This window comes from Panthera uncia, chromosome C2 (genome assembly GCF_023721935.1).
Source record: "Panthera uncia isolate 11264 chromosome C2, Puncia_PCG_1.0, whole genome shotgun sequence".
NCBI classification, from domain to species: Eukaryota; Metazoa; Chordata; class Mammalia; order Carnivora; family Felidae; genus Panthera; species Panthera uncia.
This window is the reverse complement of record NC_064810.1, coordinates 33,691,554-33,714,811: the sequence shown is the minus strand read 5'-3', so window position 1 is coordinate 33,714,811 and position 23,258 is coordinate 33,691,554. Positions and strand designations below refer to the sequence as shown.

Sequence of the window (23,258 nt, the reverse complement as noted above, 5' to 3'; positions counted from 1 at the left end):
GGTGGGACAGAGGAATGAATAGAAAGTTTATTTTTCTATTTGGAAAAATATTTTATGTTGTGCCCCATCCTTTGGTGAGTTGAGTAATCACTAACAGACTAGAGGAAGACCAAAGTGTTTGATTTGAAAGTAGATACTTCCTTCTAAGAGGTAGTCTTCAGTACAGTTAAAAGGAGTAGGAACTAAAGTTTTTTTTTTTACATTTTTAGGAGCACTATACCTTATTCTCATAGCTACGTTCATTCAGTATAACATCCACAGTATGGAGGCTGTGATAGACTTTAATTAATTCCTAGGTAAAATTAGTATGCATTACAGTTTAGAGAAACAAAACATACAAACCTACTAATCAAAATGTTCAGCTAATAGAGCTGGGGCTTTTTTTCATTAGTTGTATTGTCTCGAATTTCATCACTGAACCAGCTGGCTTCTTGTCAATTTATAGTTTGGACCTTTACATCAAACAGCAAAAAATTAATTACAGGAAAAGCAATCCCAATAGGAATTTTGTGCCTAGAGGTTTTTCACAATTAACCAGACATGAATGGTGCTGTTTACAGAGGAAATGGAAAGGAAAGAAGGAACTTGGTAGAATTTTCTAGAATCATTAATTAACTATAGCAATGTTAGTCACTTGCTTCACTGTTTTTGTTTTAAACTTATTTATTAGCCAGAGCTTTCAGTTTTTCTGGAAGCACCCAGTTCTGTTACTATAGTGAGTGCAGTGAATCATGGCATGAACTGTGAATTCTCTGACAAAATAGCCCAAGTGACAGCTCAAAAAATTACTGTCTTCCCTTCATTTGGAAATAAGTAACATTCTATGTGTTACATTAGTGATCATAGTCATAATTTAACAAGCAGAAAGATCATGCTTTGATGGTTAATGCCAAGTTACTTGCAATGCATATTTTTGACTTAGAAGTATTGTTCCTGAGTGTCATAGTCATTGCCTCTGTGTGCTAGAGTCAGACTTTTCTAAGCTTCTTATCTATTGAATAAACCAACTCAAGGTTTTAAAAATGCTTCCCTCAATTTAGGCTTCCACATTTTCTTTTCTTTTTTATATAGTTTAGAAACTCTTACCTTATGACCCATTCTTCTAGTTACTAATACAGTGAGTAGTTCTTACCTTTTTTAAGACTCAGACTCCCGGAGATTGTGAAGGAAACAGCTCTCTTCGCAGAAACACACACAGAGGAATATGCATACAACATTTTGCATGAAATATCAGGAAATCCCTAGCAATGCATGAACTCCAAGTTACAAATACTTGTTGCATTCGTGGAGGAATATATACATATGTTATATATGAATGTATACATAACATTTGTATATGATTTGGAAGTATATATACATACATTATTTTTATTTTGTTAAATTAAAATACTTATTCATATTATGTGTCTACTATTCCATCAAGTTATCTGTACTAAAACAAATCAATTACCTTTTGTGCCATCACCTGAATAAATTTAGATTTCTTATCCATCTTTATATACAGCAGCCCTTAGTTATAAGCTTATTTGGGTGGCCATATTTCACTGTACTGTCTCAAGTGCTGCCACATTTCCTAAGTAATTTGTAGACCATAGCTGAGAAGAACATTCTTAACTTGTTTTAATGGTAGTATTTTTCTTCATTAGGTTTGTGAGCTGTGAGCTAGTGTAAGATACTAACAGGCATTTTCCAGTTTTCTCTGTTCAGTCTGAGAATGGTTCACTATTATTCCAAGGTCACTTTGAAAGTCTTTCTGTGATTTGCTTCCATTTATTTTATGCTTGTGTTTACAGTTTTGGACCAAATATGAAATTTAATGTTGCGTTTGTCTACATTAAACTTAATTTGCCCCTTGTCAGCTCATTTACAACAGAGATAACATTCAAAAGCCACCCTGTAGAATGTTTTGTCTGCAATCACTAACATAATTTTTCTATCTATTTCTTTGTTGTATGCAACTTTCTCTATCTTTTGGTTTAAAAAGAAGCCTGTCCAGAAGATTTTCAGAAAATTTAAATTAGTCTCTAATAGAGATTAATAAACAATTCTCTACTAGAATAGGGTCTTCATTAAATCTTGAATTTTTTTAAATGACTCTTTTTTCTAACTTAGAAATTCAATTTCATTTTCCATTATATATAAATATGCTATTGCAATTTTTTTTTAAGTAGTGACTTTATACTTATAAAGGATAAATGAGGTGAAAGTTAAAATACATAAAACAAATCCTAAATTGGATTATGACACCAAACATTTGTCTTGCTTTCATCGTTGTCTTTTATTTTTTCAAGTACTTAATTTGACCTCATGTAACCTGCTTTTTATTAATTGTTAATAATTTTTAATATGCTGTTAAAAAGATGAATGTTTAAAGTTAACAAGTCTTAGAGCACAATAAAGTGAAATCTTAAATTCAAATGATTAAAAATACTTTTAAAGTAGAATTTTAAACATATGCACTGAAGAATATAATTGTGGGTGTGTGGTGAACATTATTTCCAGTAACAGCTTGTTAATTTGTGCCTATGTCTTCAAATAATTAGTCATGTTCAAAACCTGGGAAATGTTTTCTCTTAGAATCATATCTGCTTTTTACCTTCTCAACAGCTATTCTACATATTCAGTTTTGTGAGGGAAATACCAGGCAAGTGTACAGAGATGTATTTATAAAATTGCTCACATTTTATAAGAGTAAAATAGTAAAAAAAAAAAAAAAAAAAAAAAAAAAGCCAAAATGACTAACATGAGGAAAATGGTTAAATAAAATTGGATTGTATACACATAAGGAAGTACCATCCTGGGGAGATAAATACTTCTTGAGATGGAGAATGCTTATATTAAAATTCAAAATAGCATAGAAGTCTATGTTTCTTCAAAACAAGTTATAGGGAGATAAGATAGATGAGAGGATGGTTATGTTTATGGATCTAGATATACAGATATACAGTTATAGATATAAATGAAAATAAATAAAATATTTACTGAAAGAAAACAATGTTATCTTAGTGCACTTGGCCTGCTATAACAAAATGCCACAGAGCCGGTAGCTTGTAAACGACAGAAATGTATTTCTCATGCTTTCTGGAGTTTGGAAGTCCAAGATCAGAGTCCCAGGACGGTCAAATGAAGGCCTTCTTCCCGTTCTCAGACTTCTAGTTTATCCCTACCTGGTGGAAGGGGCAGTGGAGCTCTGTGGAGTCTTCTTTATAAGAAGATTAATCCTATCCAGGAGGGCTTCACCCTCATGACCTAAACATCTTCCAAAGGCCCTACCACCTAATACTATTACATTGAGGATTAGGATTGCAACATACAAATTTTGGGGAAACAGTAATATTCAGACCATAGCAAGTGGTTATTTCATAAGATTTTAGATTATGTGTGTGGGCGTGTGTGTAATTCTGTTTTTTTTAAAAAAAAATGTGTCTATGAGTGTGTTACTTCCATAATAAAAGAAAGTATAATACTATAAGAAAGTAATATTTATTGTCACATATTATGTGTCTTGTATTCCTCTAAATAATCTGTATACCTTACCTCATTGTAATTGTGCTACTTTTAAATCCTTATTTATGTTATAGATTATAAGGATGTGGATTTTCATGCTAGAATGTTAGAAATAAATGATAATATGATTTCACATTGTATCAGTTTTTGAATGGAATTCATAAGCCCTTAAGGCTATATCCAGTGTGTGTGTGTGTGTGTGTGTGTGTGTGTGTGTGTGTGTGTGTTTCTGGGGACCAGGTACTTAGCTTTTAATCAGATTATGAAATGGGTTCATACCATCCTCAGTTGTTTTGGTCAAACACCATCCCATTCTATACTGATGAAAACTATGCTGCCAAGGAGGAATTCTAAGAGAGAAACTAAACCATACAGTGGAGAATTTATACTTTCACCTTCTTAGTCTACCTAAGGCAGTTGGAAAAGATAACAAGCAACAGAGGCTATAAGCTGAGGTCACATTTTCTAGAAAGCTGGGGAGAAATTAGGAGATACGAGAGCCTCAAGTGTCAATAGTGTTCCAGCTAAAGCAGAACTCTAGTTTTAGACGGTTCCTAAAATGTTAATTTTAAGTGGAATGTAACCAACTGTATACTATATATACTTATATAGTAAATGATAAATATAGTATATAAATATATATGCTATATATATGTGTAATATATATACCATTATATTTTTTATATAACAACCCTATATACATATATACATATGTACATATGTACGTATATATATATGTATAACCCTTGAGAACATGTTCAGAGGTTTTACAAAATGAACAGGTAGAAATAACAAAGGAAGAAAGTAGAGAGGGGATTCCTAACATAGCCATCTGGTTTACCCCATCCGTATGGGTGTCTTATAGCAAAATTTTTTCACACTAAATTCTGCTTTTTAAATGTCTAAAATAGTAGATAATTTAAAGGTCACTAACACTTGGCTTAGGGAAATTCGTTTGTATTATTAAAAATATGAATAAAGGGGGCAGCTGTGTGGCTCAGTCAATTAAGCGTCCAACTCTTAATCTTAACTCAGGTCTTGATCTCAGAGTCCTGAGTTCAAACCCCACACTGGGCTCCATGCTGGGCATAAAGCCTACTTAAAAAAAAAATGAATAAATGCATCAGTGTAGAATTTCAGTACTTTAAAGAAAGGAATAAGTTTGTACCATGAAAAATAAGAGGAGTCAACTAATTACTTGCCTGTTGAATTCATCCTGGTTACTTGTATGTATGCTGTAGAGTAGGGTGAATCAGTTCCCTCGCTTAGATTTTAGCTTTATTATAACTCTCATGTATTGCCCTTTATGTAATTCTTTGCTGAGCAGCATCAGTAATGCGCAGACGTGTGTAACATGAAAGCTTCTGTACATTAGAAGCTGATAACTGCCAGACCCTGTGCCCCGCACCTCATTTACCATGTTTGAATCATAAAAGAGTGTTTATGAAACATATTATCCTATTTTACAAACGAGTAAACTGAGCACTGGAGAGATTAGATTGCCTACATTCATGTACAAGCGGCTCACTAGAATTAAAACACAAGTCTTGCTGTGTCCATAGGCATCATAATGCATAACTGTCTTTTACTTAGACATGTAAAGAATCAAATCTCTACCCTGTTCTCCTTCAGGTGTGGCCTTTAGCGCACCTCCTTTCAGTACAGGGAGGTTGAGGAAAATGTAGATTCCTGTCTGGGACTGTGCCTAAAGGCACAGGTAATGAATCAGGTACTGAATGTTCATCTGGAGGATGGACATTTTTAATAAGCTTCCTTGGAATCTATAAACCTCCTCTGGAGCATACTATAGATGGAAAAGCACAGGCTTACATTATTTTATTCCTATACCAAGTGGATGGTAATATAGCAAATTCTGGGTTGGTTTGTTTTTTTTGTTTGTTTGGTTTGGTTTGGTTTTGGTTTTGGGGTTTGTTTGTTTGTTTTGTTTTTTTGTTTGGTTTGTTTTGGTTTGTGGTTTGTTTTGTTTTTTTAGTGTTTCTTAGTTTATAGCATTTGTCACTGACCATCCTTTTTGAAACTCTTCTTAGCCTTTGATATATTTCTTTGGATGTCCCTCTTACTTTGGTAACCATTGTTCCTCAGTCTTTTCTAATTAATCTTCTGCTGGCAGTTCCTTAGGATGCTGTCCACAGGCCTTTTTCCTTTTGTGTGTATATCTACTGTCTCTTAGTGAGGCCTTAACAAATTACTCTTGGTCCTCACCCCCAATTCTCTCCTGAATTTCAGTACCTTATTTTTATCAATGTTATTATATATCCACAGATGCCTGTGTATTCTTCAGTTCTTAAATTTAGCATGCCAAAAAACTCATTATCTCCTTCCCACACACTTCCTTTGTCACCATTTTTCTCTAGTGCGGTTAATGCTGGCACTACTCAGTCAACCGAGCTTGGAACTTTAAAACTACCCTTAGAATTCCCTTTTCTTTACAACCTGCATTGATCAGGCAGTCATCAAATCCTGTTATTTTCCACCTCGTAAATGTCATTTGTGTTTTTGTTTGTTTCCTTTTGTTTTGTTTGGGTACAGTTGACACACAATGTTACATTAGCTTCAGGTGTTATAGTGATTGACAAATGTATACATTATGCTCTGCTCACCACAAGCTTAGCTATCATCTGTTACCATGCTACACTATTAGAGTATCATTGACTATGTTTCTTATGCTGTACCTTTTATTCCTGTGATTTTTTTCATTCCACATCTGGAAGCCTTTATCTCCAATTCCAGCCACCTATTTTGGCCACTGTGCCCCAGCAATCTTTAATTTACTGTATTTCCAAGGCTGATTCTGCTTTTTGTTGATTTGAGGGTTTTTTGTTTATTTTGTTTTGTTTTTTACATTCCACTTATGAGTGAAACCATATGGTATTTGCCTTCTGCAGTTGGATTTGTTTCACTTAGCATAACACCCTCTAGGTCTATCCATGTTGTTACAAATAGCACAACCTCTTCCTTTTTATAGCTGCATAATATTCCTATACTTTATACACACACACATACATACACACACCACATCTTTCTTATCCATTCATATATCAGTGGACACTTAGGTTGCTTCCCTTTCTAGGGTATTATAAATAATGCTGCAATACACATAGGATGCATATATCTTTTGGAATTAGTGTTTTTGTGATCCCTGAATAAATACCCAGTAGTGGAATTATGGGATCATATAGTATACTTCTACTTTTCCATACTGTTTTTTTACAGTACCTGTACCAATTTACAGTCCCATCAACAGTGCACATGAAATGAATTTGAATCATTCTTTTCCTTCTTCCTGTTGCCTCTTGTCACCTCTTACCTTATATTTTGGATTCCATGTTAGTTTTTGTACTATTCAACTATCCCCAATATGCAGAGTCTTTTTTCACACTGTCAAGGTATTTTAATAATAAATGCATTTGGACTCCTCATTCCCCAACTTAGAAAATAGCCTTTAGTTCCCTATTGCCTGTAATGTAAGGTCCTAATTTTATGAGGCCTGTCCTAATCTAACCTAATCCTGTCTGTCCCACTTCTCCCTGCCACTAACCTTGTTTCATGGCTAGACCAACTCTTCACTACATCTCACCTTCTCACTCCAATGCATCTGTGCATGGCATTCCATTAGCTTGGAATCTGTCCATGTAGGAGAGGTTGGTCATTCTTTGCACTGTATTTCCCTGGTATTTCTTTCTGACAATATGGTGGAGTTAAGAATCAGGGTGCTGACACCAGACTGTCTGGGTTCATAGGTCCCTCTACTTAATAACTTTCTATGCTGTAGTTTCCTTACTTATAAACTTGGGACAGTAATACTACCTACTTTAGTGTTGTTGAAGATGGAATGAATTAATTCATGTGCAATGTATGTGCCTGACAGATAATAAGAGACATTAAGCATTTGCTGCTGCCTCTGTGTGATAATCATGTTGGCAATGATGTAAAAGTCTCCCCCAGAAAAGGCTAAAGGAATTGCTGATTAATATGGTAGTCAACCCAGAGATCCCGGCCATACCAAAGTAAAAATATTGTGCCTATAGAAAGGCTGGATCCAATATGTAGGCTACTAAACTTTAGCTACATCTTGTCATTTCTAGTCTTTCCAAAGTTCTCCCCTAGTTGAAATCTCACAAGTACTTAGACATCTAATTTCCCCCAGGCTGGCAGTATCTTCCTTATCGGTAAAGAATGTGCTTTACTACAATTCTGAAGGTGCATGAGTTTGCAAACTAAATGGATGATCAAGCAGGTACCCCATGGTCTGCTGTGAATCAGGCTCCAGACCTAAGCAGGACTCCTAAGCACAGCAGAGGAAAATTCCTTATGTCACTTGAAGATATCCTAAAGTAAATATAGACCCATAGAATCAGAAATCCAGTTCCCTCCTCTTCATATAGCAGGCAAAATAGTAAGAAATATTTAGACTGAAATGCTAGAATTCAGCAAAATGTTTGTAGACACTTTGTTATGAAACTGCTATAGATATATTTGTTTGGATATTATTTTTATTTTAATGACTTTGGTCTCAAACAGTTAAATGTAAATTGCAGCATTTCTTAACAGAGGTTACCATTTTAAAGCAAGTCTACAGTAAATCATTTTGAATTGCATCCTGGTTTCCTAGTTTTTACTTATTGGAATATCATTGTATTAGTTTCATTAAAGTAGGACACTCGTATTGGCTATAATACTTTCTAACACAAAGGAGAAACTTGTGACTCAGAAAATTGCAGCGTTAAAGTGGCAAATGAAAGTAAATTTTGGAAAGTAGTATTTAATTTTTAAGGGAAAAAAAACTGTAAAGTAGAAATCCACCTTGGGGAAAACAATAAGGGCCAATCTATTAGACAACCAATATCTAAATTCAATTTTGAGAATGAAGAATATGTGGGTGTTACTATTATATTTCATTTTTCAAGTGTATTGACTTTCTGGTTCTCATCATTATAGTGAGAAATAATATTTAAATAGTTCTAAGTCAAGTGTCCTAGCTAAGCACATGCACACACACACACACACACACACACACACACACACACACATGCAGTTGAAATTAAAGGTATACATCTAATGGTAATACATGGATCTGAGAAAGAAATAAGGAAAAATGAATAAACGAGTGAAGACTTGGGTTTCTACGGCACCTGAAGTTTAAAACGTACTTGCCTAATGTGGAGATGAGGTAGAAAGCACCTCATTAAAACCTTTGGATTTTAATCAGAAGAACTAACTTGTAATAGTTGTTTTTTGTACTTATTATCTGTGAGAGCTTGGGCAATTCTCTTAACTGTCCAACGCTCTGGATTTCTCATCTGTGAGATGGATATAACAAAGATTCCCACTGAGGATCAAAATATGTGCCTTCAAAGCCTTTGGAAATTGTAAAGCATTGTACAGATTACAGAAATTATGGAAACAGATTTTTGAAATTACTCAGAGCTAGTGGGTTTATTTCAGAGATGAAATAAGTATGATAGAGATAACTGGTCTCAGTTTTGCGTGAGGAAAAGGTATGTTACAAAGGTTGCAAGGGCTATGTGACCGGACTAACACCGGACCCTGAAATTCTGGGTCTAGATGCGGTCGGTACCCTTTGTGCTGCCCTGTGCTGTCTTTGAAGCAGGGTTGTACATCCTTCACAGGGTGCAGCTATAGTAAATTATAACCTACACTGATTTTAAGGACTTTAACAGATATAATTATTTAGTCACCTTAGGAAGAAATGCTAATATTACTGGGTGAGGCTTATATGTGTTCTTCCACACAGGTAATGAATTTGGCCATCCTGAATGGTTAGACTTCCCAAGAAAAGGAAATAATGAGAGCTACCATTATGCCAGAAGGCAGTTTCATTTAACTGATGATGACCTCCTTCGCTATAAGTTCCTAAATAACTTTGACAGGGATATGAATAAATTGGAAGAAAGATGTGGTTGGCTTTCAGCTCCACAGGTAAGCTCTTTATTCTAAATGTTATGTTTTAGTCACCAATGTTGTACATGCTTGGAATGGCAATCGATTTAAATCTATATGCAGATCTTTTAAACAGCACTTTATTATTCAGTGTGTAGTGCCCTGTAACATACTTCGGGTTGTCAAAACATGTCATTGAAGTCTCTCCGATAGATAATGAAAATCTTAAACATAATGCCCTGTTTACTCTCCTGTTTAGTTTGTTGCTGTTTAAATTTAGTAATTTTTATTTCAATTGGTTAAAATAAATGACAAAAGCTCGGCATGGAGTCCATTTTGGAAATTACTGTAGAAACATCTTAATTGTTTTGACTGTTTTTCTTTATATATATAATTTTGCTGTCATAAAGAGACTACTCGGACAACATGTAGATTTCTTTATTCTTCCCCCCGCCCCTCCTTCCTTTACTGCTCTAACTTGTCATCTCACTAGATGCCATTACACCTGCATGCTGTTTTGTATTTTTCATGAGCTTGATTCTCCTCTGGAATTAAAGTCCCCGTTTTCAATAAGTTTTAGAAAATGTAATTAACAGGTGCAAATTTTATACAGGCTTTTTTCCCTTGCAAAAATTAGCATATAGTATGTGTTACTTATAATCCATTTACTTTTTACTGGTGCTGTTTGAAATTACTGTTGATGTGTTTTTACTTTGGTGTCTATGATTTTTTTTTTTTAATGGTTGAACAAAGGTACTTATATATTCACTAAGATTGGCTACATGACACGAATGCCCTAATCACATTTATTAGTAATGCAATTTCCAAAAAGAGAGAGCAAAATGATGCTCCTTTTCAACAGGAACAATGTTGAATACCAAAAGGCATGCTGTTTACTCTAGAGTCTTAGTTCACATTGCTAAATTACCAAGAGTGGCTCTGCTGATATGCATGGAAATAAGTCCTTTCAAAGCTGGAGCTGCAAGGGGGTGGTGTTGAAAAAGCAAAGGCTTCTCACTGCCTACTGAAAACATGATGTATAACATGGGAGACCTTGTAGATATAATTTCTTTTTAGACCTTCTCTTTTATTAGAAAAAAAAGAGATACATTGTAAAGAACATTATGTTGCCATTGAATCTGATAAAGGTGGGCAATAATGTAAAGTTTTTAAGATAACTACAACTTCAGAAATCTCAGTACAATAACAATGTTACATTTTATTTTAAAATGTAATTTTATGTAGCTTAAGTCATTAGTCTGGAGACTAAAAGTCTTAAAGAAAATTCACTTGTAAACAGATCCAGCATGCGTACAAGCGCGCGCGCGCACACACACACACACACACACACACACACACATTTTACATGTAGCATACATACTGTGTTCTTAAAACCTGAGCCACAATGTTAATCATCTATGCTTTGTTTGAAGTTGTTTATAGCTAGTGAGATTTTTATACTTTAAGCCATTTTTGAAACTATTGTTACAGTTTGATATGACACTATTGCAACATGTTAAAAAACATAATGGACTGGCATTTTCACTTGTTGACTTAATAGCTAACAGGGCTATCAATAAAGACCAAAACACTTTTTAATACATAATCTGCTTATAACAGCATCTAGGTATTATTTAGATGTGATGTATGTGTTAATTCTTGCAGGCCTATGTGAGTGAAAAGCACGAAGGCAATAAGATCATCGCTTTTGAGAGAGCAGGTCTTGTTTTTATTTTCAACTTTCATCCAAGCAAGAGCTACACTGATTACCGAGTTGGAACAACATTGCCAGGAAAATATCCTTTTTGTTGCCAGTGAATGTTACTGTCTGCTTTCAATTATTTATTACATCATAGAAACTAAGAAAGACTAATGCTGATCTTGGTGACAGTAGCTCTCAGTTCCTCTTTTGAAAAATGAGGAACTTGAAATAGTTGATTGGTAAATCTTTGCTCAGCTCTATTATGCTGATTCAATCCTAAGCTTCATCCTGGTTCTAAAAAGTATGATTCTGAACATTTTTTTTTTAATGATATTTTGATCCCATATGCACGTCAGGAGATGACTGTAGTTTTTCTCTAGGAAAATATTTTGTAAGTTGCCTTTGAGAATCATCTCCTTTCCCCTTATCTACTGAGGATGCAGACCATAGCTGTAAAGATGGCTTCCTTCCCTTTTCTCTTTCCTGTCTCCTCCAATGCAGGACATAGCTCACTTTTGAAGGCCTGAACCAGTGAGGAACCAGGGCATAGGAGTGTGAGCAGAGGAAATGACAGAGAGAATGTTTCTGATGTTCATTTAGTCATTCATGTATTCATTTCCCAGATATTTGCTGAGTGTCTGCTTATTGAACACTGGTGTGTCAGCGCTTTGCTAGGTCCTGTAAATACAGGAATTCTCCTGGCAGATACACTCACTGCCCTTATGGAGCTTTTAAACTAGTGAAGAAGAAAAATGTTAGGAATTTTAAGTGTGGTAAATGTTGCAAAAGGGAAAGTGCAGTGTATTTTAAGGACCTTATGATTTACCAGATCCATGAAAAAAAAAAAAAAAAAAAGATTCAGGACCTCGCAACAACCCAACACAAATTTTGAAGCAGGCAGTGTAAATAGCGTTCTTCTTCCCTGAAGTCCTACCAGTGATCACCATCCGCCACCTGAGCAGGTGCCTGGTGCCACCATGAAGTCCGATGTGTCAGGGTATCTCTAGCTACAGTATAAGAAACTCCCTCTTCAGTTGACTCGAACGGTCAGGAAGATGTATTTGGCCACATAATAAGCCCTGAGGTAGTGTGACCCCTGCACTGTGACAATATCATGAAGTTCCCTGGTTCATTCTTTCTTTTTGCTTTCAACTCTCAAGGTGCCAGCAGTGTCCACAGGATGGTACCTGCTGTAGTTATAAGACAACAGCTATGGTTCCAAACGTAACCTTCAGGCACAACATAAGGCGAATGGATTTCTTTTTTCCTCTTTTTAAGAATGAAGTCACTTTAGGAAATTTTCTTTTATTTTCTGTTGACCAGAATTCACTCTCACATCCTCAAAGACATTTCTAGGAGATAGAATTATATCACCATAACTGGCTTATTGATCGAGAGAACTACCTTGGGTTTCCAGGAAGTAGAAAGTGGACTCGGGAAGTAGGATTCTGGAAGTGAAGTGGTTACCCAGACAGACCATTTCTCCAACAGTAAAGAACAGGACAGTGCTATCTAGTTAAGTAGCCCACAGCAGTTACCACTACCCTGTGCTATTCCATGACATTGAGTATGGTGAGCGATGGTTCCCTGCCCTTTTCCTTCCCAGCAGAGCACAGTTCCACATCACTTCAGAGCATAGGAGAGATGGCTGTGGCTGTGACTACTAGCCCAATGTGCCCCAGTTAACATATAAAATGCTCCCATCAATGTGATGGGATTACCTGTACTGAAGAATAGCTATACTGCTCCAAGAAGCAAATGTACTCACCATTTCTGTAAAGAAATGCAAATAAATACTAGATGTATAGCAACTCATAACATGACCCTTCTCAGCCCCAAACTGCTAATGCCCTACACTAAATCTTTCTATACCTGAAAATGTGATATAATAAAAATACAGTCAAAATATAATTTTTTATAATCAAGCCAAAATACATTTACAATTTACAGTACACTTGGGATCTACTGCAGCCTTTGTTAAGCAACTGTCCTTGACCCTAAGCCAGTGGGGGAGAAGAGATGTATGAAAACAAACTAGGTTGTAAGGCATAATGCAGTAAATGAGAAGGGACTGGGAAGGTTCCATGGGAGAACAGGAGATAAGTAAAAGAAAAAATAAAGAGTATGAGAGAGAAATTGATAGATTGATTGACTCATTTAAGGAAAAGACTGTTAAGCCTGGACATTGAGAAAAGGGTAAAATTGTAGTAGAAAAAAAAAATAAGGGAGGCCATCTCAGCTGTTGGAAAGCATAGAACATGCTTAATGAATAGCACAATGAATTAATTGGAGAATGATGACCTTAAAAAGGAATACTAAGAGATAAAGCCGAAAAGATAGATTGAGATCACCTAATAGAAGATTTCAGTGCCATATTAATTAGTTTAGACTTTTTTCCATAGTTTCATAGTGAGTCACTGAAGGTTTTTGAGCTGGGGAACTACTTGATAAGAATGTATGCTTTAGGAAAAGTTCTCATGTACCCAGTGTGTAAGAGAGCTTTCTTGAGGAAACAGATTGGAAGTACAGATATTAATTATGAGAAATTACAGTACATGTAAAAGATAATTAGGGCATGAGCTGAAGGAATGACAATAGGATAGAACTGCTTTCTTGTGAAAGAACTCAGCAGTTGTTTGGACTTGGGATGTAGAAGAGAAAATATAAGGTTTCATTTTGAACAAGGGGAAGAATGGTAGTGGTATAATTATTTAGGATAGCAAAGCAAGGTGGAGTAACCAGTTAGGGGAATAGAAAATATAAGTTTAGGGGCACCTGGCTGGCTCAGTCAGTAGAGCATGTGACTCTTGATCTAGGTGTTGGGAGTTCAAACCCCATATTGGGCACAGAGCTTACTTAAAAAAAATATATATGTGTATGTAAAATATAAGTTTTAATTTGGGATTTTAATAAATGGAGGTACATAGAATTTCAATGATGATGTTTAGAAGAATTTCAATGATGATGTTTAGAATTTCAATGATGATGTTTAGAATTCTGGAATTCTGGAATATATGTTTTGGTTTTTGCCTCTAACCTGTTAATGGGGAAGACAACAGTTCTCTGTTACTAATGTTACGATCATACCATCTTCCATCAGCAGCAGATACATCTATGCTTTCTTTCAGCTCTTATTGTTTCAAGCTTAGCTTTAAGAGTTCTCTTTATTATCCTTAGCATTTTACAAGTCTCATTTCTTTTCGGTCTTTCATCTTTCTGACTTTAGTCCTATACCTTTAAAAGACATTGTAGCTCAGCATTCTAGAATCATTTCAGATATGGAAAGTACAAAAAAAAAATTAGGATTTCTATGCTGTGTTTTCTGACTTTGCCGAATTGTCCTGTGCCATCGGTATTTCCAACTCCTGAGCCAGTGAATTGAATACAGATTTTCACTGTGAAGAATCCACAGTGGCAAGATTGGCTATATTAATCAAGTCAAGGAATTCATCAAATTTTTAATTCCCTGCAAAGTAGGATTTGGTGCCAGAACAAACTTAAAGTTTCTAAAGACATCATTTGAACTTTTTCTGTCACTGTGAAATATAAACCACGAATAGGTAACATGTCTGAATTCTTGAGCAAGTTCCATTTTTTGAACCTGTATATCCTGTGTGTCTATCAAATAGCAAGACATCAACTTTCACTCAAATCTGTAGAAATAGGTGGTGACTGTCTTCCCAAGAAACTGTTTGAAGGTGAACTATTTTGGGGACAATGCCAGGCAAAGTAGAAGAAACACTTTAAGGATGCCCTTAACTATCACTTCAGAATAAGATGATACATTTCGGAAAGCTAAAAGAGAAGTCTGATGTGTATCACTAAGATTTTGAAATGTGGTCTTAATGGTACTGCTAAGGGACATAGTAATGTTTCTGCAAAAGGAATCTATAGCCGTATTCCAGAAAATTAAAAACAAAACAAAACAAAACAAAAAACCAGTGAATACCCTTTGCTTACACACTGTCTCACATTGGTCTTTTAACCACCAACATTCTTTAATTAGTAAATAGCAATGTGGGTGATGCAGAACTCAGATCTAAATATACCGGACAAGTAGGCAGGTCACACATTTCATACCTAGGAAGATAAAAAACATTTACTTAATCTGTCATATTTGCCTGCGATTTAATATTGTTTAGCTGTAGAGAAAGAAAGAAGAAAAAAAAAACATAATGTCATTAATATCAGAATCATTATTGTCTTTCATCACATTTCTTCACTTAGAATGTCATCAAATCAGCATTGAATCAAAAGGAAAACTGCTAAGCCCCCAAGGACAAACTGTTCTTTCTAATCCATTTTGAATAACACAATTAATGATACCACATTTTGAGTGATACGAAGGAGTGGATGCTAGGGGACCTCTTTTGAGGACCTTGTGTTTGCTGGCCATTTTTTAAAAAGTTGTTTATGTTTTTTAAATGTTTATTTATTTATTTATTAGAGAGAGAAAGAGTGAGAGAGAGGGCACACAAGAAGGAGAGGGGCAGAGAGAGAATCCCAAACAGGCTCCATGCTCTCAGCACAAAGCCCAGTGCAGGCCTTGAACCCATGAACTGTGAGATCATGACCTGAGCCAAAATCAAGAGTGGGGTGCGTAACGACTGAGCCACTCAGGTGCCCTACCTGGGCATTTTTAATAAGTATCCAGTTTCGTATTCCCAGCAGCTCTATGAGGTAGGTTATGTTAGCCTCGTGTGACGGGTCAGTAAACTCAGGCCCTTAAGTAACTGCCTAATTTCCCTCCAGCCCCCAGCTGATAAAGGTTGAGCAGTGGACTGCCAAGCTCATGTCCTTTCTACTATGCCATGGTGCCTCTTTCAGTTCATGCGTGCCTACGTGTGGTTAGGGGCGGTAGCAATAGTGGTATTTGCCAATGATGACTTATTTCTAGAATGCTTGAAATAATTTACATATAGTTCTATGGGACAGTAGGTAGCATGAGAAAATTATACACAAATTCACAGCATAGGCAAGCTTCTCTGTCTTCAACCAACTTCCCTCAGCATCCCGCCATCACCCCCAAAGGCTCTTTCCCAGAAATTCTTCCTCACAACCCCTGAGTAACATGTACATACTCCAGTCGAGGGAATTTTTCTGTATTCTCAAGTAGAATATGAATGTGTCCTCATTCCATGTCCAAAGCCAAACAAACTCCTTCAAGGCGTCACATCAATTTAACGTTATTGTATAACATTCAGAGTCAACTTGAAGCCTCCACACCTTATTTGTAATGTGCATGTCTTGGGATGTGCAGATTCACACTGTTCCGAGAGCATGAACAACACTAAAATAAAATGTTTTTAAATTATTTGTCACCATGCTGAGATGGGGGCGGAAACAATAGTGTATGGGCGGCCTCCTTTCCACATGGTGCTTTAAACTGTTACAATCCTGAAATGTTAAGAGGAGTGATCATGAAGTATGGCTTGTGAAAAATATGTGAATCCCAGCCAAAAATATTTAAAGCGAAGGGAACAGATGAGTAAATAGTTGAAGCTGACCCGAGATCTTTGAAATATTTTCATTAAACTGCCGCAAGATGTACTTTTTAAGATGTAAATTCAGACTCTGACATTTGCAACCTGTACACAGAGTTTCTAATGAGCAAATAAGGTCACTTGGATGATTCACTGGAGTGTGATTGCTGAAGGCAGAGAGGTTGCTGTGCGTTGCTTAGTTTACAGAAGACTTTGAAGCATGGTTATGTAACACTGTGCTTAATAGAAGCTATGCTTTATGCTACAAACAAAAACAAAGGACTTAATTTTGGATTAGCTAAATGTCACATTCCATCAAGAATTTATATATAAAGGTTAATTTCTGGACCAAAAAATAAGAGCATCTCAACCTGGTTTTCCAGGTTATATATGTTTTGGTTAAAAAAAAGAAAAACGTGTTAAAATATACAAGGTTTTCTCATAAAAGATCTACAACAATGACTTTGAACAGATGTAAGCATGTTTCTTTTCTGTGTGTGTGTATGTGTCAGTGTGTGTGTGTGTGTGCTTTTACTCTATACTACAATTTAATGACGCTATTTTTTATGTGAGCAGAGATAATCCTACTAACAATTTCATATTTAATATAGGTCCTACTTTTGTTTTTATAGCTTCAAAGTGAATGTACATTCATTGCCAGGTTAGCCCTCTTTAGTTTCAAGATGATAGTAATACATTTAAACATTATCTAGAGGTCCTTTTGATCATTTTTTATTGTTAAACACTGTCCAACAGTCCCTGTGATTTAGTGATAATGACAGATGCATATCCCCACCTCCACTGGCAATAAAGAGCCTATGATTTAGCATCATTTTTCTACCCAGGAATTTAAGATGAATCACAGAGTAAGAAAATATTTTGCATGATTAAAATATTGCCACTGCTGTAACAATTTTAGATTGGCCTAATATATATTCATAAGACTATAGACAGTAATGAATAATGAGCAGGCCCTTAAAACACAAATGGTTTTAAGTGTGTTTTTTTGTCTTTTCTTTCTTTCTTTTTTTTTTTTTTTCTTAAATGTCTGAGTGCTATGTAGTATCTCACTCGGTGCTCTGAGATATTCAACAGCATTTCTGGCATTTTTTGTTTAATAGTTCAGTTGTGCGGGAATGGTCTCCTCTGGTTCCAGAAATTCATCTAACAATAGCTCAGTCAAGATTTCTGTCCTCTATTTCTTGTCCATTTGTGGGGGAGAAAGAAATCAGAAACATTGTTATAACCTTTAAAAACAATACATACTTACCTAATAATTGTATTGCTAATGGGCAGAAAAACATGTGTGCCCAGGTTGATTATTGTTACTATTCTGTAAAAAAAGGTACTAGTATGTGGAAATTGATGCCAAGATACATGTAAGACTAAGAGTTTTACCCGCACATTAGCAATTATATCTTTAGCTAAAACATATTAGGTACTCGGAGCGCCTGGGTGACTCAGACGGTTAAGCCCCCAACTCTTGGTTTCTGCTCAGGTCATTATCTGACAGTTTGTGGGGTTGAGCCCCACATTGGCCTCTGTGCTGACAGCACAGAGCCTGCTTGAGATTCTCTCTCTCCCCTTTCTCTCTGTTCCTATCCCGCTCGTGCTCTCTGTCTCTCAAAATAAATAAACTTAAAGAAATGTTTTAAGTTTTTTTTGAAAATGTATTGGGTACACATAAAGCTAAATTTTTGTTGGATGGATGGATAATGATGAGTAGAAGGATGGGCAGACAGAAGTGGATGGCTGGATGGGTGTTGGATAGCTGGGTGGATGGACAGACATATGGATGAATGGATAGATGGATGGATGGAAGATAACAGCTACCTAATAGCAAAAGAACCCCTGGAGTTCTTTAATTAAATAATTAAAACACAAAAGTTAACTAGAATTTATTGCTTTTCCCTTAAAGTAGATATTAAATGGTATAAAGGGAAACTTGATCAAATATTGTCAAGAAGACACATCATGATTTTGTAATATTCAAAATTAACACACTAGAGTATATTGTCAGAATATTTGCTGAACAGACTTTCATAATGAGATCTACCCTCCCTTATAAACTTCCTATGTACAGTGCACTTTGCAAATACTTTACACTTATTATCTCACTTAGTAAACCTTTTCCTTTCATAGGGAACAGCATTGCAACTATAGAAGGAGAAAATCTAAAAAGAAAACATTGGCCTGAAAAATTCCATGTCTGACCTTTCTTTTAAAATAGTCCTGTATTTAAGTAGTCCAAAACAGATGGTTCTCTACTACTTAAAAAAAATAAAAACCAAAAAAAAAAAAAAAAAAAAAAAGTTGTATAATTGTTTTAATCACCTTTCTTTATATCTGATGCCAGTTTTTTTTTTTTTTTAAGAGAACATCCTGTGTCTAAAATAAATTTCTAATACTGAATTTTAAATTACGTTTTCCTTCTGGATCTCAGTAGAAATTAGCTTTTTTGCTTTTGTTTTTGTTTGTTTGTTTGTTTCAGTAAATATCTCCTGTATGCCAGAATGCTGTTTAGATTTTATATAAGTGAGGTATTTTCATTTTCATCATTTTCTGTTAAGCTGTTCTGAGAATCTCACAGGATCAAATTGAATAGTCAGTGTTTCATTTATATGTGAAAATGCTACCTGAATACTCCAGAAGGTTCTTAAAATTAAACCATGATACAATTACAAGTTCACTACAATTAATATATTTATTAAATATATGGATGCCACAACCAAAAGAAGAGTTTCTGTTTCTCCAGAGAAGAGTGGCAAAAGTAGAGCTATACACAGTGTGTTCTTGGAAACAGTGGCTTCAGTTATAACCATGTGTAAAAACCATTTCTAATTCTATTAATATAGTATTTGTTGGCCGAATGGTGGGAAAATATCTAATTGATTCCTATTATGTATGTGAAGTTTATTTGTGAAATTAATTGATTCTTTTTGGTTGCTATATGGTATTAATTATTGAATAAAGAAAATATTCTTTAGATGTTACTGAGAATAATTATTTAATTAACGTATAACTTAATGAAATGCAATCATATTACCTTTTACTGGTGCACAATAAGTGTTTCATCACAGGAACATTAAGACAGAAAATTATTTTGTCTGTAAAATTATAAACGTTACTATAATTTTTTTTCTCCATCAGTTTATATTTAGAGATAGTCGATTATTTTCCCTTTAGTACCTTCCCTTTCAACACTCTGTCTTTCTTCCTAGCTAAGGAAAACACGAAAAATATGTTTGTCTGATGGTAGCACTCTTTTCTGATTCTGAAACATTATTTTCTTCAGTTTGTTCTCTTACTGTAACATTTTTATCTCCCAATGGCTCAGTAGTTGTATTTCCAGTTCTTATATTTGCAGATGTAGAGAAATTTGTTCTCATTACTAGAATAGTGGTTAAAACCTTGTGCTCTGAAGGTAGAATAAGACTGTCTAAGCATTCAAGTTCTCCCTGCAGCTTATTCATGTTATGAAAGTAACCTCACTGTTTCTTGGTTTCCTCATCTTTAAAACACCTACTTGTGGAATTATTGTCAGAATTAAATGCATTAATGCATGTGAAAGGCTTAGTGATAGTGTCCTCCACGTGCCATGAGCTCAGTGTTACCTGCTATAGCCAACATTACTGGCATCATCGTTGACCTAAAAATGCATTAGAAATTTGATCATAAAAAGAAGGAAAGGTGGGGTGCCTGGGTGGCTCAGTCGGTTGAGCATCTGACTCTTGATTTCAGCTCAGGCCATGATCCCAGGGTTGTAGAATCAAGCCCTCCATCGGGCTTCTCATCGGGCTTCTCATCAGGCTTCACATTGTGCTCCATGCTGAGTGTGGAACCTGCTTACGATTCTCTCTCTCCCTGTCCCCCACCTGTGCATGCTCTCGCTCTCGCTCTCTCTCTCTCTCTCTTTCTCTCTCTCAAATAAAATAAAATTAATTTAAAAAATCAAATGTATTTTTTTTTTAAAAGGAAGGAAAGGAAAGGATGAGAGAAGTAGCTACAAATCCCCTCTGTTATCTACATTGTCACGTCCTACTTTGTTCATTTCCTGCTCCCCAGTTCACCACCACAAGCTGATTTCTATGTTTTTACCATCCTGGAATTCAGTCTTCTCCTGGCTAAATCCTCTCCACATTCTGTTATCATTGGCTCACCTTTCTTTCCCACTCCATTTTTCCATCTGCTGCAGCATTGTCTTGATTCCCCTTTCCTCTGTACCCACTTTGTGCTATTGTTTCCTCAGGTCCAAATCCAAGTTTTTATTTTATTTCCTTCTTTGTGCTCTTCCTTTGAAGAACTCACACACACTCAGAGCTTCAACCCTGTGGAGATGGTCCCTAATCACCCCTCCTATGCTGAGGTGTACCCTACATCGACTATAGTTCTGTGGTATTTAATGACCACTGGGAAATACCAAGCAGCATAGAAGCATAGATTTTTGAGAGGTAGAAGAAGCCTAGCATGACCTGGTTCAGCCCATTGAAATTAGATAAAATTGGTTGGGTTAGAAGATATATTTTAGGACATGGTTTCTAAATTAGTACCAAAAATTAAATCTGCATAACACTTTACAGTGTGTGAATGCTTTTATTCACCTTGACTTCTCTTATCCTCAACCTAAATATGAGCACTAGAAAGATTTATAACTTTCACAAGATCATATTCCTAGTTAAGTGAATAAATGTGATTTAAATCTACTTCCCTTAATTTCAGCAGTCTTTCATATGGGCACCAGATAATTCACTTTTTTTGTTGCCCTGTCAAAATGCCATTAAAATCAGTAAAGGGTGTCTCACTAATTACTTATAATTTTATGTTTTCTTTGCATTTCTTTGTAAGAGTTAATGGTAACCCTGACTAAATGTCATTTTTCCAGTGTTAAACTATCCTAGTTTCTAACATACTCAAACACAGATCAGTTTAAATAGGATTTTTTTTTTAACAAATATACTCATTTTAAAAGTAAACTTTTCTAGGGGTAAAATAACTTTCTAGGGTAAAATATAAACCTAAGTATATTTCTAGGGTAAAATATAAACCTAAGTATATTTCAGCTTCAAGTGCTGACTGGGAAAGTGTAGATCCTGAAGGATACTGAAGGATAAAAGGGTTTGAGGATTAAGCATCCCATAGAACAGAAGAAGACACTTACAAAGAAGTGAAGGATAAGAGGTCTGCTTTCATCAGCTTTCCTGATAATCTGTTGCTCCTGTTCTTCCCTGAGTAGTGGAAGTTATGACATGCATGGGAGCTCCATATCACCGGCATAGGTTTACAGCATGGGAGTTCTGATTTGTTTTAGCCCCACACAAGAGACACAGTCTTGGACAGATTTAGGGAGATGAGCCTCCGTGTAGATTTATATTAGAAGCATGTAATTGTATATATTTCCTTTTCTTACCTTAATAATTTTGAATGTAGGATATTCACTCCTGGTGACATTTTGTCTACTGGCTGCCTCAATGTACCTAAAGCGTATATGTAATCATATTACTGCATTCGATTAACTCTCTCATGACCATAATAGTGTCATCACTTTGGAATTTTAATAATAATTGGATACTGCAAATAAAGCTCACATTTGTGAAATAACTATGAAAAAATAATTAAATCTACATAGAATTTGATTCAAAACCTGCCAGAAATTTTGTTCATTGGAATTATATAATTCATTTCCATGTCTGACTATCATACCAAAACATTTGTTATTTCATTTTGAATTGTACAAGCAAGCACTTTGCGGAAATAACTTCTCAGCTTTGCTCTTTGCTTGTATTATTTTGCATGTCTACCTAGTAAGATTAACCAATATGACTGTTTTAAAGATGATTGCAAACTACTGTATCAGATTCATTATGCCCCTGGAAAATGTATTTATTAGCAATCACATGTGTGTGTGTTTAAAGCTGTGTCACTCATTTTTTTAGTGCCTGTGGGGAAATGTTTACTTCAAATCTTTTCCCTTACAGTCATCAATCTAGATACAGTTATGATAGTTATGGGCTGAGTGCCCAGAAGTGCTCAGGAATAACGGGGAGTGATGGGGCACGTATGGGTACATGCCCACGCACACACACACGCGCACACACACGTGCACACACACACACACAGGCCTGCAGGCTTTTCTTTACAGTTTTTCTAGGGAAACTAGCTCAACCCATTCTCATTTAGTTTTCTAAAGCACTGAGTGAGCCCCAGGGTATTATGATTTTCTATTTGGTGTGAAACCTACAAGAGAAAGAGGAATATACATTAGCTACACACATAAGTTATAACTTCAAATAAAGAAAAAAATGTTTACTACCAATGCTAAATAATCAGCTTTCAAATGTTGAAGTATTTTAATGTCCATACACTTTTCAGTCTTTCAGTAGCAATGGTGATAGAGTGGTAGAACATATTATACCTAGATGTCTACCCTGGCCCTGCCAAATTATTTTTTATGTATTTTTTTATGTTTTATATACAAACATACATGTATTAATGTATGTATGTATATGTATGGTTTTTGGCTAGTCATTTTAATGTTCTATGCCTAAGTTCAGTCATCTGTATAAAGAAAGCTAACCAGTCAAGTTGATAATACAGGTCTTTATATGCTGACTTTAGTAAATATGTAATCAATCATCCACTTAAAC

At 35.4% G+C, this 23,258-nt stretch overlaps 1 protein-coding gene across 1 annotated transcript in view; it reads left to right on the top strand.

Moving 5' to 3' along the window:
- Positions 1-23,258, top strand: part of GBE1 (1,4-alpha-glucan branching enzyme 1) — a 267,235-nt gene that overhangs the window by 222,986 nt on the left and 20,991 nt on the right. Inside the window, exons 13-14 of the mRNA XM_049628001.1 lie at positions 9,284-9,468; positions 11,095-11,227. Of these exons, the coding sequence (XP_049483958.1) occupies positions 9,284-9,468; positions 11,095-11,227 (318 nt within the window). The remainder of the gene's footprint in view (positions 1-9,283; positions 9,469-11,094; positions 11,228-23,258) is intronic.